This window comes from Eptesicus fuscus, chromosome 3, assembly GCF_027574615.1.
Source record: "Eptesicus fuscus isolate TK198812 chromosome 3, DD_ASM_mEF_20220401, whole genome shotgun sequence".
NCBI classification, from domain to species: domain Eukaryota; kingdom Metazoa; phylum Chordata; class Mammalia; order Chiroptera; family Vespertilionidae; genus Eptesicus; species Eptesicus fuscus.
The window spans coordinates 79,225,797-79,244,025 of NC_072475.1; the positions used below are offsets into that span (position 1 = coordinate 79,225,797).

The 18,229-nt window shown below is 40.0% G+C and overlaps 1 protein-coding gene across 1 annotated transcript in view; it reads right to left on the bottom strand.

The window, feature by feature from the left end:
• DCBLD2 (discoidin, CUB and LCCL domain containing 2) overlaps nt 1-18,229 on the bottom strand; it is a 102,787-nt gene that overhangs the window by 76,444 nt on the left and 8,114 nt on the right. Inside the window, exon 2 of the mRNA XM_008158117.3 lies at nt 6,328-6,555. Within this exon, the coding sequence (XP_008156339.2) occupies nt 6,328-6,555 (228 nt within the window). The remainder of the gene's footprint in view (nt 1-6,327; nt 6,556-18,229) is intronic.

Genomic DNA, 18,229 nt, shown 5'->3' on the forward strand with positions numbered 1-18,229 from the left:
ATTGGCAATAATTAATTTCCATGGGAAATGATACTAGCAGATGTCTATAGATCAACATGAGAAAATGTCTAAATATTGAGAGAAAAGAAACATGTTATAAAATAGTTTGGAGATAGATATTTGTATATGTATAGAAAAGGTTAATATTAATAGCAATTGGACTTTTTACTTTACATTCCATCTTTATGGAGCAACTATTATGTTTCAAACACAAAGGATCTATATACATAAAGAGGTAATATGCTAATTTGTCCTAACAGTGTTCCAGTCACGACCATTCAACAGGCTGCGCGTGCACAGGAGCTGGTGGGCAGGCACAGGGCTGGTGCGCCACCGGGACATGAGGCTGCCCACCGTGTCGCCCGGCCCAGAGGGGGGCATCAGGACCAGCCACGGTGGCCCCCCTGGAGAAGGCGCGCACAGGCCTGCCATGCCACCCGCCCAGAGGGGGGCGTCAGGATGGGAGTGGGGCCTCGGTGGAGAGCTCTCAGCACTCCTGTGCTGCAGTCTGAAGGTGCAGAGAGGAAGGGAGAGCAGATGGGCTGTTAGGGGGTTTAGGCCAGAAGGGGAGAGCAGATAGGCAATTAGGGGGATCAGGCAAGGAGGGGAGAGCAGTTAGGGGGATCGGGCCGGAAGGGGAGAGCAGTTAGGCAGTTAGGGGGATCAGGTCAGGAGGGGAGAGCAGTTAGGGCCATCAGGCTGGCAGGGAAGCAGTTAGGGGCATCAGGCAGGCAGGCAGGTGAGCACTTAGAAGCCAGTGGTTCTGGATTGCGAGAGGGACCCCAGATTGGAGAGGGTGCAGGCCAGGCTGAGGGACACCCCCACATGCATGAATTTCATGCACCGGGCCTCTAGCTAAAGAATAATCGAAAAGGAAATTTAATATTCAAGGCACAATGGAATGTTCTCATTTCAATTCAATTTGCCTTAAAAAAAGAACAGAATTCAGATCTATAGAGCCAATCTGCACTCTATCATTAAACACATCCTATCTGTCAGTGAAGTGAGTACTACTTCAAAGAGTTAATTTCACAAAGATTTCTGGAAAGTTTATCAATTTAGAATACAGTTATACAAAATCAAAATAAATTCATTTATTTAAAAAATATTACACATTTCTAAGAAAACAGAAAATAACTGTCCAACTGTCAAATAACTGAAAGTACCTTATCAGTTAAAACACAACCCAATGAATTTAGTTAGGATTGAAGAAAAAATTCCTTAAGAAACCATTCTCCTTTTCATTTTCCTTATTATTCCACAATACTATCTCTCAGGGGCAAATATTCCTAAAATTAAAAGTTATAGATAAAATCCACAAACTTAAGCTTTATACCAATGTCAAAGTCACCAAAAAATGGGAACCATTTTTACAGGGAAATACAACATACTTGGGCCTGCCTCTTTTTGAAAGGGGCACTGAGAAGAGATGATACAGGAAAAAGAAGATTTACTACCATTAACACGGGAATCTTGATGCTGACAATGTATTCTGTAATTCTCTACATGTCTACATTAATCTAAACATCAAACAATTATTCTTAACCTTTTGCACTCGGATGTCGAGTGTGACATGACACGGTTAGCATAGAGATTAAAATTACTCTTTGAATGTATCAATAATGTGAAATATAAAAAAATCCAAATAAATAAGTTTGTATGAAAAGAAACTGCAGTTTTTTATTCTACTGCCGCGCTTTGTAAAATCTGGAGTATTTAAAAAATTAAATCCCGAGTAGAATAAAGGAATCGAGAAAAAAGCTAGCGAGTGCAAAGGGTTAAATGATCTTCATTTCTCTGCATTGTCAAGGTAGTTACCTTTCTCCCGCTAAACAAAGAGTGCTATCCAAATGAAGGACCAGGGTATGTGACAGGAGGTGATGTTACGGGGAAGGAGCAAACTAAAACCCAATAGGAACCATCATCACTCAGTACCCTTCACCTCTCTGCAGCTTTTTATTCATCCAGTTTAAGAGAGAATAAGAAAAAACAAAAACAATGGAAATGAGGGAGAGCTGAGCATTACTGTATACCTACTACATCCGCTCTTTTACCTTTCTGCAGCTTTTTATTCCTCCAGGTGAAGAGAGAATAAGGAAAAACAAAAACAATGGAAAGCTGGGAAAGCTGAGAGCTATTAAATACCTACTACATCCCAAGCATTGCAAAGTATTATTGCATTTAATCTTCCTACAGTACAGAGGATGATTCTGAAGTCTGGGCATGGCCAACTTTCAGCAAGTAAGTCCTCGAGTTGCGATGAGAACCCAGTAAGAGATTTAACCTTTTGCACTCGGATGTCGAGTGTGACTTGACACGGTTAGCATTAGAATAAAGGAATCGAGAAAATAGCAAGCGAGTGCAAAGGGTTAAAACATGTGCTCAAAATGTTTCTCACATCACTCAACCTCTCTAGTAACAGTGATAGCAGTCTCAGCATACAATCCTTTTATTTTATTTAAAGAAAAACCTTTTCATTATGGAAACTTTTAAAATCCTATATAATAAAAGGTTAATATGCAAATCAACTGGCTGGCGGAAGAACCAGTTGCTATGACACACACTGTCCACCAGGGGGCAGACGCTCAATACAGGAGCTGCCCCCTAGTGGTCAGTGAACTCCCACAGGAGGAGCACCGCTCAACCAGAAGCTGGGCTCATGGCTGGCGAGTGCAGCGGCGGTGGCAGGAGCCTCTCCCGCCTCTGCGGTAGCGCTAAGGGTGTCTGACTGCCAGGGAGCGGGCCTAAGCCATCAGTCAGACATTCCCCAAGAGCTGCCAGACTGCAAGAGGGCGCAGACTAGGATGAGGGACCCCCCCCCACGAGTGCACGAATTTCACGCACAGAGCCTCTAGCCCTATATAATAAAAGGCTAATATGCAAACAGACTAAACAGTGTAACAACCGAACAACCAGTCGCTCTGACATGCACTAACCACCTGGGGGCATGCGCGGAACATGGCAGGTGTTGGCTGTGGCAAGATGGTAGAGCAGGTGATCGCGAGTGCCAGACCAAGGCAGGGCACTGGTCGCTGTCATCGAGGTGAGCCTCTGGTGGTTACTGAAAATTCTTTGCTCCCGCGCGCCAGTCCCGCCTGGCAGTCACATCTGCTGTCAGCGCCGGCCCACTCGCACCTGCTGCCAGCACCTGGTGCCAGCCCTGATCGCTCGGCGCTGTGAGCGGGTGCGAGTGGCAGCTGCCGGCCCCCATCACCCCTGAGGGCTTCTCCACCTACCCCTGCTCCTGAGGGGCAATCAGAACAGCAGCCACTGCTTGCACCCACTGACAGCACTAGTCCCACTCGCACCCGCTGCTGGTGCCAGCCCCAATCGCTCCACACCATCAGCAGGTGCGACAGGGCTGGCGCCATAAGCATGTGGGAGTGAGGCTGCCAGCAGACAGGGGACCAAGGGCCGCAGCGGGAGGGGCTGAGTGGGGGCACGGAGGATGGGCCAAGACCCATCCCTGTGCCCACCACAGCCTCGCGGCCCAAAGTACCTTTCAAGGTGCATGAATTTGTGCACTGGGCCCCTGGTCTATAATAATAATAATAATAATAATAACAAAAGCATAATATGCTAATTAGACCGGATAGTTGAACGTCCTTCCAGACAAAGCCGCAGCGGCTACGAGGGCCGAAGCAGTGGCGTTGGTAGCAGCAGCAGTGGCAGGGTGATGGGGGTGGCGCCTTCCCCTGATCAGCCGGATCACCTCCCACAGAGGGAGACCAGACTGCCACTTAGGCACGCTCCCCATGGCACAAATTTACCTCTAGCCCTATCTAATAAAGTGAGAATATGCAAATTGACCATCATGCCATCACAAAGATGGTGGCCCCGCTGGAGTCCCCCAGTCCTTTCAGCCCCGTCGGGGGACAGCAGGAGCACGGTGTGGCCGGACCCACCCTCAGTCCCCCAGCCACCCACAGCCGGCCCAAGGCGCAGGCAAGCCTCGAATGTCAGCTGCCCAGCCGACGCCCGAGGCACAGGCAAGCCTCAGATGGTGGCTGCCCAGCCACCCAGGGCAGCCCGCGGCTCAGGTAACCAGGGCTGGCAGAGGCTTGTGCTGCCATCAGTGGCAGCAGCAGAGGTGTGATGGGGCGTCATCTTCCCCTGATTGCCGGGTCGCCTCCCACCCCTGAGGGCTCCCGGACTGTGAGAGGGGGCAGGCCGGGTTGAGGGACCCCCCTCCAATGCATGAATTTTCATGCACCGGGCCTCTAGTATACATATAAAAGTAGAGAGGAGTATGTAACAACTCTAGTGTGCCCATGGCTCAGCTGCACCTATATGTCATTCTTGTGTCACCTACCTTTTTTCTCCCTGAAATATTTAAAAACAAATTTAAGACATTTCATTTGACTTCAGAATATCTCTAAAAAATTAGATCTTTAAATAATAACATTATCACACCAAAAAACAATCATTCTTGACTATTACTGAATGCCCAATTTCTCTTAAAATATCTCTAATTACCTTAAAAATATCTTTTTGCAGTTGGTTAGCTTAAATCAAGAAACAAACAAGATATACACATTACTTTTGGAGATGTAGCTCAATAAAGGGTGGGGCAAAAGTAGGTTTACAGTTGTGAGTACAAGGTTTTATTCTTGTATTATTATTATTTATTCGTTATTACCTTATTTTCCACACAAACAACTGTAAACCTACTTTTGCCCCACCCTGTATGACAGTTCCTTCCACATCCTCCCCTTTCCTTTTATAAACGGCATTTCTATACAGGCAAACCTCAAAGATATTGCGGATTTAGTCCACTGCAACAAAGCAGGAATCACAATAAAGTAAGTCACAATCTTTTTGCTAGTAGAGGTTCTTGCTTTCAATTTGTAATTAAATGCAACCTATGTGAAGTGCAGTAAAACAAGGTATGACTACATAGACTTGACGGTTGATAGCATGTGCTTCTCTAGCTCCTTTATTCCCTTAAACTGCTGTGGGCTTGATTACACTGTGGTTCACCTTTCTTCATTGTTGTTGCAAGAGTGCTCAGGTGGTACTGTTTACTCTCTACGGCATCACCTCAGGAGGCTGTGATATCCACTTGTCCTCTATTAGTGTTAGAGTAACAGTGTTTCTAAATCACTGGGTATTTTCGTTCCTAAAAGCTTATTGCATACTACATATTCATGGCAATGTGCACGTGGTGATCAAGCTACCAGGTTAATCCAGAGTTAACTGAGAGGCAACAGAAGTTATCAATTAATGGTCAGAGAAGCAGGGAAGGAATAGTTCCTTTGGTAGATAAGAGGCCAAAAAGTAGAGAAGGATTTGACTATAGACGGAGAGGAAGGCAGAGGATAAATAAGATGCTCAAAGAACAAGATACTGGGTCCCAATTACGGTTCTAAAAGATACTTTACACACTTGTACCAATAAATGTTTCCAAATAAATTCAGAAAACCCAAGAATTCTTTATTTTATGTTAGTTTACCAAACAACCTTATAAAAATGTCTACTTCGCTTGCTTAAGAGCAAGGTGCTGCTCTCTAAGCCAAAGGTTCCAAACTAGACTACAAAGTAGGTTATCCTCGGAACTTTACAATCCTGAGGCATCGCTCCCACCCAATCAATTCTGATTCAATGGGTCTAAGGCAGTGGTCGGCAAACCGTGGCTTCTGCCACTCTGCTGACTAATGAGTTTGCCGACCAAGGTGAGGACCAGGTACTATTTAAACAGTATTATTCAAACGTCTTTCCAGGTGACTCTAATATGTAGCCGTAATTGAGAACCACTGCTCTTAGCTAAGGTTAACAATAGCAGCAACATTTACTAAGCATGTGTTGTATGTTACATACTGTTCTAAGTACTTTAACTGTATGAGTTCATTTTCTGTTTTCCAAGTGAGGAAACAGAGGGGTCAGGTAACTTGCCCATGGTCACAGAGCAAGCTAACAGCAGAGTTAGGATTAAATATCAAGAAGTTTGGATCAAAAGCCCTTGTTCTTAATGACCATGATATACTGCCTCCTAAGTATGAATTATACTTGTATTCTTTAATTGCAAATAAAATGATCAAAGAAAAACAAAAAAAATTAGATAATTAACTTTCTCCTTCTTAGAAATATTACAACGGCATTTTGTTGCAAGGGTAGGAGCACAGGCTTGTTACAACAGTAAATGAACAAACAGATAAATATTGTATCTTCCCAAAAGATTCAAATTTTTGAGATTCACACATGCTTTTAATAATTTCCCACATATTATCCATACAGCATAGTTATTCAATCGTAAGTATCAAAAACTGCTTTAGTTGTAAAACTCAGGCAATAATGTATTACATATACATTTATAAGAAAATGTCCTACCTATTTCAGTTCTGCTAACTCCAATTCCATTATAAATTCTCAAGTAATTTAAATGACAAGAATCAGAATCTTCAATGTCAAAGTCACCAAATTTGATGCGCAATCTTTCTCCCATCTTTACACGAATCTCCCATTCACAAACGGTGCTGTTGGGATAGGTCTGTGGGTAGTTTATGGACATAAGGGTTCCACTTTCAGGGCCTAGTACAGTGTGTCCACATCCATCACCTTTAAAAAGAGTTAAAAGAACAATAAATTATTCTTACATTTTTAACTTAAACTACAAATACATAGGATTTTTAAAAATGTATTCTATTATATATTTTATATCACCAATACTTTCTTTACACAAGATAAAAAAGATGACATAGTTTTTAGGATATCTACATACAGGAGCCAAGAGAAGCCAGGTTAGGTCAAAATAATCAATAATTAACTTTATAATTTTTGAGTTCAATGGACCTTCCAATCTGAATTAGAAGTAAACATAATTTGGCAAAAAATACATATGCATGTCATAAATCCAAACTTTAAGAATATCAATTCATAATAATTATTTAAAGTAAATGTAAACTATAAAAATAAAAGTATGTGACTAGCTTCATCTATTCATTTACAAATATCACAAACCTCTTCTAAAATCTGTGAGGTGAATGATTTCTGAAAGTACTTAACATATACTAAAGATAATGCAATCACTGATTATATGACACCCTGCAAAGCTCAAATTCTTAAAGGCATTAAAGCACTATTTATTGAAGTTTAATTTTATATTCTACTGAAATTTGACTTTTTAGTAACCCCTCTGCAAAAGCCTCATTGTTTCCCTACAAAATGATGAGAAAATGCTTATTTAAAGATTAGGGAAAATGACCTTAATATCTTGGTAGTAGCAGTATTTGTTCTAGAAATTTCTTCAGAAATTGGAAAGGAAAACTCAGGTAACTTAACATATTGTTTGTAAAAATAAAATATGTACATCCTTCCCTTTCTTATGAAATGTGTTATTTTACTGGGCAGGGGACATGCATTATTGATGAAAAGGTTTTAGCTGCTGCACCAATTGTATAGTGTAGCATTCCTTAATGACAGGATTCAAATACATTCTTTTTAATAGGAAGATTAATACATCCTTTTAAAATGACAGTATTTTCCCCTTCAAAAGAGCTATTGATAATCATTGTTTGGAATAGTTTGGTGCTTGCACAAAAAAAAATTGAAAGTGAACACTGCTGGGTTTTAATCTTAATATGGAGAGAGATGGCTGCCATAGAAAGTTCTGTTATCTTGCCATTATCTTGAATTATTATTTTTATGAACAATGTAGAAGTGGTATCATTTACTAGAACAGATGAAAGCTTTAAAGGCCTATGAATAAGAACTTAACATAGTATCTAGCAAGTAGTAGTTGCAAAGTAAAATTTTATTAATGTTTATTAACCTACTAGAGGCCCGATGCATGCAATTCATGTAAGAGTAGCCCTTCCTTCCCCTGGCTGCAGGCACCGGCTTCCCTCTGGCAAGCAGGACCCAGCCTTCCCTCGCAGCCCTGACTTCGTCCAGAAGGATGTCCGGTCTAATTAGCATAGTGTGCTTTTTTATTATTGATGAAATAAATAATTTCAATCTAGTCTCAACACTACCTTTAATGAAGAACCAACAGCACTGGACCTAGATTCTGATGACTATGCTTCAAATCCTTTGTTGATAAATAATTTTTATTCTCAAATCCATATGAATACTGTTACTTAAGCTACTTTTAAAGGTTAGTCAGTATTTGCAATCTGGCTTCCTAAATAAATCTCTCTCCTATAAAGCTTAGCTTTTAATCAATGTGAAACTTTATCTTCTACACCTCCTTTCATCCTATACATAAGAACTAGGCATAGCAGCTCAATAATATAATAATGCATGAAGGCACCATAAAATAAACATATAAATTTTTGTGTGATACACCCACTGCTATTTTACAAATATAAATCTTAGAATGTGATATAAATCAGAGAAAAAAAAAACAACCACAGATTTTTCCTGAAACTATCATGAAAATACCTTGAATATATCTGTTGGAGATTATCTAAATTGGAAACATAGGGATATAAAACCCTCACTGTGGAAATAAATGAATTATAATATAATTAACTTTTTTTTAAATTTCTTTATTGATTAAGGTATCACATATTTGTCCTCATCCCCCATTCCCATCCCACACCCCTCCCCACACATGCCCCCACCCCCCTGTTGTCCTTAACCGCTGGTTAGGCTCATATGCTTGCACACAAGTCCTTTGGTTGATCTCTCCCCTTTACTCCCACCCTCCCCTACCCTCTCTCTGAGGCCTGACAGTCTGATCCATGCCTCCTTGTTTCTGGGTCTGTTCTTGTTCATCAGTCTATGTTGTTCATTATTTCCCCTAGATGAGTGAGATTATATTATATCCAGAACTGTAATATAAGTTTTGAACAATCATTAACATTTTTCCTTGGAGGAAAAAAACAACTACCCTAAGATAGAGTTTCTAACATGAAACTAGTCTGAAATGTTCTCTTACCATTGAAAAGATAAATACATGCTTTCTGGAAGTGTTTTGATCTTTAAAATGTAGCCACTGAATAAATGAAGTAACTCAAAATATAAATGTATTTTTTTTAGTAAACAGAAACTAAGGCAGCTTTTTCCGTGATTGGAAGTGTTGATGGATTTCAGAAAGCCAAGAATTTCCTATTAACAGCTGAATTCTTGACTTAGTAATGGCAGGTTGCTGCATTTAATGTATTCCCCATAGGCTGTTACTTAACTTAAGGTTGTGATTTTAAAATGGATTTTACAGAAAGTATAAGCAGTGTGTTAGTAGTAATTTTTGTCTTTATGTTCATATTTATGTTTGAGTCTCAATAATACACAAAACATTTCTTGTCCTCTTCTCCATAAAGCATATACTTTCTACACAAGTTAACACAATAAATACTACTTGATGAAAAACAGCACTTTAGTGTGCACGCTGATGAAGAAAACAATTGAAGCTGTCCTTTTTCAGTTATCTTATGTAGGGGGAGGGCACCAACAGTCCACAAGTAATGTGCCAAGAATGTTTTAAAATATGTGATGGAGTTCAGAGCTTCCTCCTCTTGCAAACAAGAAACCAAAGTTAAAAGTCTTAAATCTACTGCAATGAACAAGTTTGAATGTTGCATATTTCAAAGACTACTTGGTAAGTTTAACCTGACTAGATAAATACTAGTAGCTTAGCTGGCCAGGTTAAACACCTACTGCTGAGGTGTATGTTTAGAATATTCTAGTTAGAAAGGGAATGCTGGGCTTATACTGACTAGGCCAGTTTTCAAATGCTTTTCTCTGTTATTTTACATTGTGACTGTGACTCTAAACATTCTAACACGTATAGGGTCTTGACTCTATTCCTGACTCACTAAAGAGTCCCAACCTAGGACAGTCTGGAAAAACAAACAAAAAACAAGCAACAACACTACACTAGGCATCCAAAGGTCATAATGTTCAACTCTACAATCAAAGAAAGATCTTGACCTCACTTTTACCCCCAAATTAGAAAATGTGCTCCCAGGTTATTTTTACAATTCTTAAAAGTAAAGCCTATTCTATACCAAAATACTTAAAATGTGACAAAATATTATAAAGTAAAACCAAAATCTGGAAATATTCTTTATCAACAAATCACCAATATACAGGGTGGGGCAAAAGTAGGTTACAGTTCTAAGAGAAACACAGTTTATTCTTGTATTATTATTTTTGCCGCACCCTATATTTAGAGCAATGGTTCTTAACTGGAGTGGGGAGAGGCTGCCACAGGAGTGACTGTACCTCTCATTTGGCAATGTCTGAAGACATTTTTGGTTGTCACAATCAGAGGGTGGGGTGCTATTGGCATCTAGTGGGTAGAGGCCAGGGATGCTGCTAAAACATCTTACAATGCACAGGACAGCCCCCTAGAATAAAGACTGGCCCATCCTAAATGTCAACAGTGCCTAGGTTGAGAAACGTGACTTAGAGCAAAGATTAGAAGATCCGGGTTAGTTCTTGGCTGGGTTTCATTTGGCCCAAGGGTTATGCTGTTCTATTTGCTATGGGTACAACCCAGGAAACAGTTTCCCCTCAGAGGTCAGCAGTTATACTAAAGAGTTTTATGTTTCCACTTCCCAATTTTCCAAGCAACTAAATGGAATGCTTTGTTTTCCTTTAAGTTAAAGAAAAAAAATAATTTTTATTAGTGTACAACCCTCAAATGATTTTTTTCTACTGCTAATAAGGTCACGAGTAATAAATAGTCCCTAATTTTTCTGCTTAGCTTTGTACAGTGAGAAGAAGAATGATCTATGGCCAAGCTGTATTACCTACTCTTACTCATTTCACAAGGCAGAAATGACAAAAAGAGCATCACTACTACTGGAAGCATAGCTTTCCAAATGGATATCATAGGAGCAATCCATACACTCTCATCAGCAATTCCAATATCACCAACTCTTTCTCCAACTCCATCACCACCACCACCACCACCACCACCACCACCACCTGTCAACTTCTCCTCCTTCCTCTTGAAAACTATAATTGACCATAAAGGTAGAAGCCTGATAATGTAATTTCTGAATTTTATTTTAGTGGAGAAAAACCACTGGAATTTGATCTTACTGCTCCTTTGCTTGGCTGCAAATTTAACCAGGGGATTACTCACAGAACATGTGTTCACTTCCTCTGAAGAGTGTAAGGTCAGATGTGTTAAGCCAGATACAAATTTTGATATTGTTCCAGAAAAATAACTGAATACCTTTTTTTTGCTTCTTATCCCCAGAGAAACCAAAAAGAACATTAAACACATTTAAATGACAATGAATTAATACAACAAAGAACACATGGCTTATTTTAGGCTGCTTTAAACTTTGAATCAACTGGGGTTTTTTGATAAACATGTGCTCATGATGCTGATTTCATGTGACCCTCCAACCACCCCCATATATTAGTCACATTACTACTAATAAATAATATAAATTCTTATTTGTTGAATTATGTTAATATGAACATGGTGTACCTTCTAAAAATACTTTAACAACAGCAAATACAAATGCAGAATGCTTGCACAAATGTCAAAACTGTAGAGCAATGTAACTTTCATTAGAGTCACTGTAAACTATGAAAGGTTTATACTTTTGCAGTGGGTGTTCAAGAATTTCTTTACCACTGTGAATTAGTATGTCGGATTTCACTTCCTCTAAGTAAGCATCACTTCTGTTACGTCTTATAATACATCTGTGAAATCTTATAATCAATTGAAAAAGAGACAATTAGAGAGTAGAAAGGTGTTCAAAAGAATAACTTCCAAGTCTTAACTAATATATCCTTTTACATTTGACTAAAAATGAAGATTTTTAATGCATTACTTAGCACCATGAAATTTTAGGCCAGAAGTATTATATCAGTCCTATTACTGTAAGACTTTTAAAGTTGCATGACTACAAATCTTATATAGATAATTCAAGGTATCACTTTAATTTTACTCAATATTTTTCAATATTGCATAGGATAGATATGCATTGAGAGTCTAAAGAGCGTCACTGTGTACCTTTGTAGAAAAAGAAATAGCTCCCAGCTTTATTATTTTTTAAGCCCAACTTCAACTCTGCATTATAGATAATTTATAAAACTGAGTAATATAAAGGAATGTGATATGTATAAATCCTCTTCAACCTCCAAATCATAAACTACTTAGAACAGAATGTGAAGCAAATGGTCTCTGGTGTCATACAATGAACTTATATGCCCTATCTACCACTCACTGTGACCTTAAGAAGGTAATTTATTGTTGCAAAACCTCAATTTTAAAAAATAGGGATACTAAAAACTCAAACCACATAGGGTAAGACTTAAATAAGACAGTGTATGAAAAGACCTAGTATCAAGAGGCTAACCCATAATAAGTGTTCAATAAATGTTTGAGAGTATTAGTATCATCCTAAAAGATCTGAAAGGCTTTGCCCATCATATGTAGAGCCAGTACGCTTGGTCAAAATCTAACTAAAGTAAAAGAAAAATGGACCATTCGTAATTTTAGAAAATTTATAGCAGCTTTAAAGCTTCAAGCGTATCTTATGCAAAGTATATATCCATTAGAAAGTAATTCTCATTAACACTCTCCCCTACGACATCTACTTCACTTCAGTTACTCACTTGCAGGACCGCAACCTGGACTTTGCTTTTGCCATTATCAAAGTCTGCTTCCACCTCTGAAATCTCAAAAACTTTAATGGCCTACCCTACTGGTCAGCCTCCTGACCTCTCAGCTCTCTTACACCGACTGCGTACTTTCTGAACTTGGCATCTCTCTTTTCGCCCCATCTATTAATTGTGTCCTGGCCTCATTCCTTTTCCTAGCCAGCCTGGACCTCATGTCCACTGGACTTAACTACACTCTTCTGGTACATTCATTTCCTAGCTACCATGTTCTTCTTGAGTAACCCGGCAACTCCCCCGAACCTGAATCAAATGATCTCGCTTTGTCAAGGAACTGAGCACCACTGGAATAAAAGGAATCACAAAATCCAAAAGATATGTGTCATTAGAGTAATCTAAAACTACTCAGTAGTCTCTTATTCAGTGGTTCTCAAAATGTAGTCTCCATTAGAAACACCTAAGGTTCTAAGGCCCTCATCCCCATAAATTCTAAAAAAATGTCAAAAAATTACCTGGAACTTGCCCTAGCTGGTTTGGCTTAGTGGACAGAGAGTTGACCTGCGGACTGAAGGGTCTTTGGTTCGATTCCAGTCAAGGGCATATGCCTGTGTTGCGGGCTCGATCCCCAGGAGGGGGCGTACAGGAGGCAGCCAATCAATGATTCTCTCTCATTATTGATGTTTCCATCTCTCTCTCTCCCTCTCCCTTCCTCTCTGAAGCCAATAAAAATATATATTTTTAAAAATTACCTGGAACTTGTAAATAGGGAAAACACTCACACACACACACACACACAAAGGAAAGCAGCACATCCTATAAATGTCATAGAGGCCAAAAGCCATCCAAGAATTATAGGGCAAAATACTTGGTTGGACTTACTATTTATCACTGATTAAAGGTCCCAGTCTTGGTTACATGTTAACTGGTAAATTGTTGCTTGGTAGAGATGCATATTAATTTCTGTGCAGGTGAAAAGGTAATCCCAAAGGTGACAGTTTATGGCCCTAGTGACCATTAACCAAATTTAGCTATCTAGCCTAGCAATCATATCCTAAGATTGCCTATAAACACCTAACTTCTCAAATATTCTTTGGACGGGTTATGATATCTTACTGGTTCCCTCATTGATGAATGAGTTAAATAAAATCTTTGATATGTGTTCATTTTATATTATATGACAATTATGATTGGCTTTTTTTCTTTTAACAAATTTGACATTGTAAGATACTTCTCCAGTGGGGTCTAGGATCTGTACTTTAACAAATCTTAAAATACTAACAGCAATAACAACAAAAACCGTACCAAGGAAAACCTTTCCACCCAGTGTCCCTTGACATTTACCATCTTCTCTTTCACTTTTCTTTCTTTTACAGGGATTTCTTTAGTTCTTTATTCTTCATATCTTACTTCTTTGCCTCCCACTCTAGTTTAATGAATTGTAATTCAGCTTCCAGACAGCTGTAGGTTGGACTGTGCCTCCCAAAATGATATGTTCAAGTCCTAATTTCTGATACCTGTGAATGCAACCTTATTTGAAAATAAGGTCTTTGCAAATGTACTCAGGTTAAGATACAGCCATACTGAACCAGGGCAGACTCTAATCCAATGACTTTTAAGAGGAGGAAAATTTGGACATAGATATAGACAAGAATACCATCCAGCTACGAGGCAGAGAATGGAGTGATGCAAAAGAACGCCAAAGACTGCTACCATCAGAAGCTAGGGAAAATCAGGGATCCTCACCTAGGGTCCTTGGAGCAAGCATTGCCCTGTCGATACCTTAATTTTTTACAATTCTAGCCTCTAGAATTATGAGCCAATACACTTCTGTTGTTTTAAGCCATGTAAGTTTGTGGTAATTTGTTATGGCAGCCCTAGGAAATACAGGCCTACCTCTCTAATGAAACCATTCACTAAAGCAGTTTCCGAGCTATCAAAACTCAATGGATACCTTTCTATACTTATCATTTGTGATCTTTCTACAGCAACTGGCATTTGATACCTTCATATCTTCCCTCCCTCATTCTTTTTTTTTAAAATATATTTTATTGATTTTTTACAGAGAGGAAGGGAGAGGGACAGAGAGTTAGAAACATCAATGAGAGAGAAACATCCATCAGCTGCCGCTTGCAACCAAGGTACATGCCCTTGACTGGAATCGAACCTGGAACCCTTCAGTCCGCAGGCCGACGCTCTATCCACTGAGCCAAACCAATTAGGGCACCCTCTCTCATTCTTAAAACTCTCCTTCCTGCCCTGACCAGTTTGGCTCAGTGGACAGAGCGTCGGCCTGCGGACTCAAGTGTTCCAGGCTCGATTCCGGTCAAAGGCATGTACCTTGGTTGCAGGCACATCCCCAGTGGGAGGTGTGCAGGAGGCTGCTAATTGATGTTTCTCTCATCGATGTTTCTAACCCTCTATTCCTCTCCCTTTCTCTCTGTAAAAAAAAATCAATAAAATATATTTAAAAAAACAAAAAACAAAACTCTCCTTCCCTCTCTTAGCTCTTCCGACTCTGTCCTTGCAACTTCTCTGGCATCCTAGCTGACCTGGCTTCTTACTGCTGATGCTGCTGCTCTTCAGAGTTCTTCCCCACTCTCTGTATTCTACCAGAGCAACCTCACCTAATTCTAGGATTTTAGTTACCACTGAAATGGAGGAACTCTAAAGCCTCCAACCACTGTTCTCCTAATCCTCAAACTTGTCACCTACTTAAACATTAAGCACCTCTGCTAAGAAGTTCCACTGCATTCAAACTCATCCTATCCCAAGTATTCAAGGAACATCTTCCACATGCCAGGCACTGTAGTAGGTGCTATGAATAACAACAAAAATGAGAAACAAAGCCTCTGTCCTTATAGTTTACAATATAGTAAGACAGACATAGCAAGTAATTTTCATGGACGATGAGTAGTACGAGGAAGTAATAAGAACTTTATGCATGTGTGTCTGTGCATGATAAATAGCAGTTAACTAGGTAGAAAACCTGGTGGGTGAAGGAGGTGGAAAGCAGGGAGAACAGGATTGCAGAAATGAAAAGAAAAAAAAAAAGCATCTTAACCTTTGCTCTCTCAACTTTAACTGGTCATTATGTTTTATACCTTCTCTCCTCAATATCTCTAAATTTAGTCCCCCTGAACAAGTGCAGGCCCTTGTTTCCACACTTCCTAATCTTTCCTTCCTCTAACCCATTGCCCACACTCCTGCCAGTGTTTCTGAAACACCAACTGGGTCATGTAGGTCCCTTATTTAAAAACCCTTCCACTATTTTCCACCGAGGATACAATAAAAGTCAGATTCTCCAGCAAGGATACAAGGTCTGTTATAATCTCTCCCCTATTCCCCTTCCAGTTTCATTTCCTGACTTTCCCCACAACCTCTTTGCTCCAGCTGCAGAACTATGGGTGACTGCATGCTCCAAGTTCTCTCCTCTGAGCCACTGCACATGCTATTCCACTCTGCCAAGAACAACACCCACCTAGCAAATTCAACGTTACCTCTTTTGTAAAACATGCTGAAAGTCTTGATCTTTCTATTTCTATTACCAGAATCTCTTTACTGTACTTAATATGCTTAATTACATATGCATTTTAAAATATATTTTATTATTGATTTCAGAAAGGAAGGGAGAGGGAGAGATAGAAACATTAATGATGACAGAGAACCAATGATCAGCTGCCTCCTGCATGCCCCACACTGGGGATCTAGCCAGCAACCTGGACATGTGCCCTGAGTGAGAATCAAACCAACCTCCTGGTTCATAGGTCAATGTTCAAGCACTTAGTCATGCCAGCCAGGAACAAATCTATTTCTATGTCAGTTTACCATACCAACCTGTAAAACTCTGTTAGGCAGGCATACACACAGAAATAGGGCATACTAGGCTCTTAACACATGCTGTGTGAACTTAGAAAAATAATAAACCCCACCAAGCCAGTGGTAGGCACTTGATACCAAGTAATTTAGTACAAAGTACACAGGCTTTGGAATCAGACAGACTTGGATTTAAATTCTAGCCAGGCCAACTTTTGAGATCCTGGGCACTTAGCCTCTAAAAGCCTCCATATCTTCACCTGTACACGGGGATACCACCTCCCATATCCCAAGGTACCGCTGAGGGTTTGGTAACAACTTCTGTAAAATATAGTGGCCAATGTGAGGCCAACTCACCCTTCCCTCCGATTTCTGGACCTTGTGTATTAGGGGAAATTCCAAAATCTCTCCAATGTTGAAGCTATCAGCCTGGAGGATTGCCAAAGCCATGATTCCGTGCATCCACAGAAAGCCAGATTGAACCAAGAGACAAAAATGAAGCTGAATCCTTGGTGCCTGAGGCCCAGCTGCCTTCCTGCTTTCCCCTTAGCTTAGCATGGTTCAGCTCTTCCCAAGACTCCACAATGTGATCTTAGAATCCTCCGAATACTTTTCCCTTCCACGGTAAGCAGATTTAGACTTCTGTTCCCTACGACCTCGAGAGTCCTAACTAAAACACATTTCTTCCACCTATGCAACAGGATGTCTCTCTCAGGCCTATAAAGGATCCAACGAATAACTAGAAACAAGGGTATGCCAGAAAGAAAGAGATATGCCATGAACCTGACAACGTATCAACAGAAATTGGAGAGAGAAAGCAGATGTGAAAAGGAAGGTCAGCATTAAGGTCTGAGTGGGTTACAGAGGCCAGGTAAAAAATATATTTCAGGAGAACAATCACACCTTGCGGTCATATTCCTCTACTGCACAGTCTGACCCCTTTCACTGAACTAGAAGTGCAACTTCCCTAAACAATAACTGGGATGGGGATAAAAGAAAGATGGAATAGATCTGGGTCTCATTAGAAAGCAAACATTTGATGATGGAGATTTTAACTAGAGAAGGAAAAAGAGAAATAAAATTTTCATTCATACATCGATTCACTCATTGAACAAATATTTACCAGCAACCGAACAGATTTGATCCCAGCCCTCAGACATTCTAGAGAGATGCATTACATATTTAATAACACTGGTAAATGGTAAGTACTGTAAATCCCAAAGTTGACATGGCTAGTATTTAAATCCAGGTGTGTCTGACTCCAAAGTCTCCATACTTTCAAAGTCCACCATGCTAAAAAACAGTAAAGAGACAGAGCTCTCAGGATTTGGAGAGTAAAACAAAAAAACAAGCCAAAACAAAACAAAACTGACAGTTTAAATGACAGTTACAGTACAGCAAAAGCTAGCCTGCAAGGGTTAAAAAGGAAGTCATCAATAAGAAATACCTGCTGTGTGCCGGACACTAAGAAATGTACAAGCACTAGAGCAGCTTACTTTTTAGAAAGCTTGTCACTGAAAAAAAGCTGAGATATAAGGTACCTGAAAAGCAAACAGCTCAAAAGAAAGATGTACAAAAGCAGGTGGTGTTTTGAGCATGTTCCCAAGCATAGAATAAGAATCACTACAGAAATTTAAATTATACTAAAACAAAACGTATATTCCCTGATGAAGCAGTGCTCTGGAAAAGGTGGGAGACAGTTTCAGGAAAAAGGAGGCCTAGCTCCTGGGAAGAGGAGGCTGGGAAATGCTGGGCAAATGTTAGACCCTAAGCAAGTAGGCTCAAGAAATGGCTCTATTCCCCTGAGTCTGAGAAGCCAGTCTCTTGGACTGCTCACTAAGTGTGGGGATTAGACAAAGGACAGTGGTGTGAAGGGCATGCAGGTGTCCAG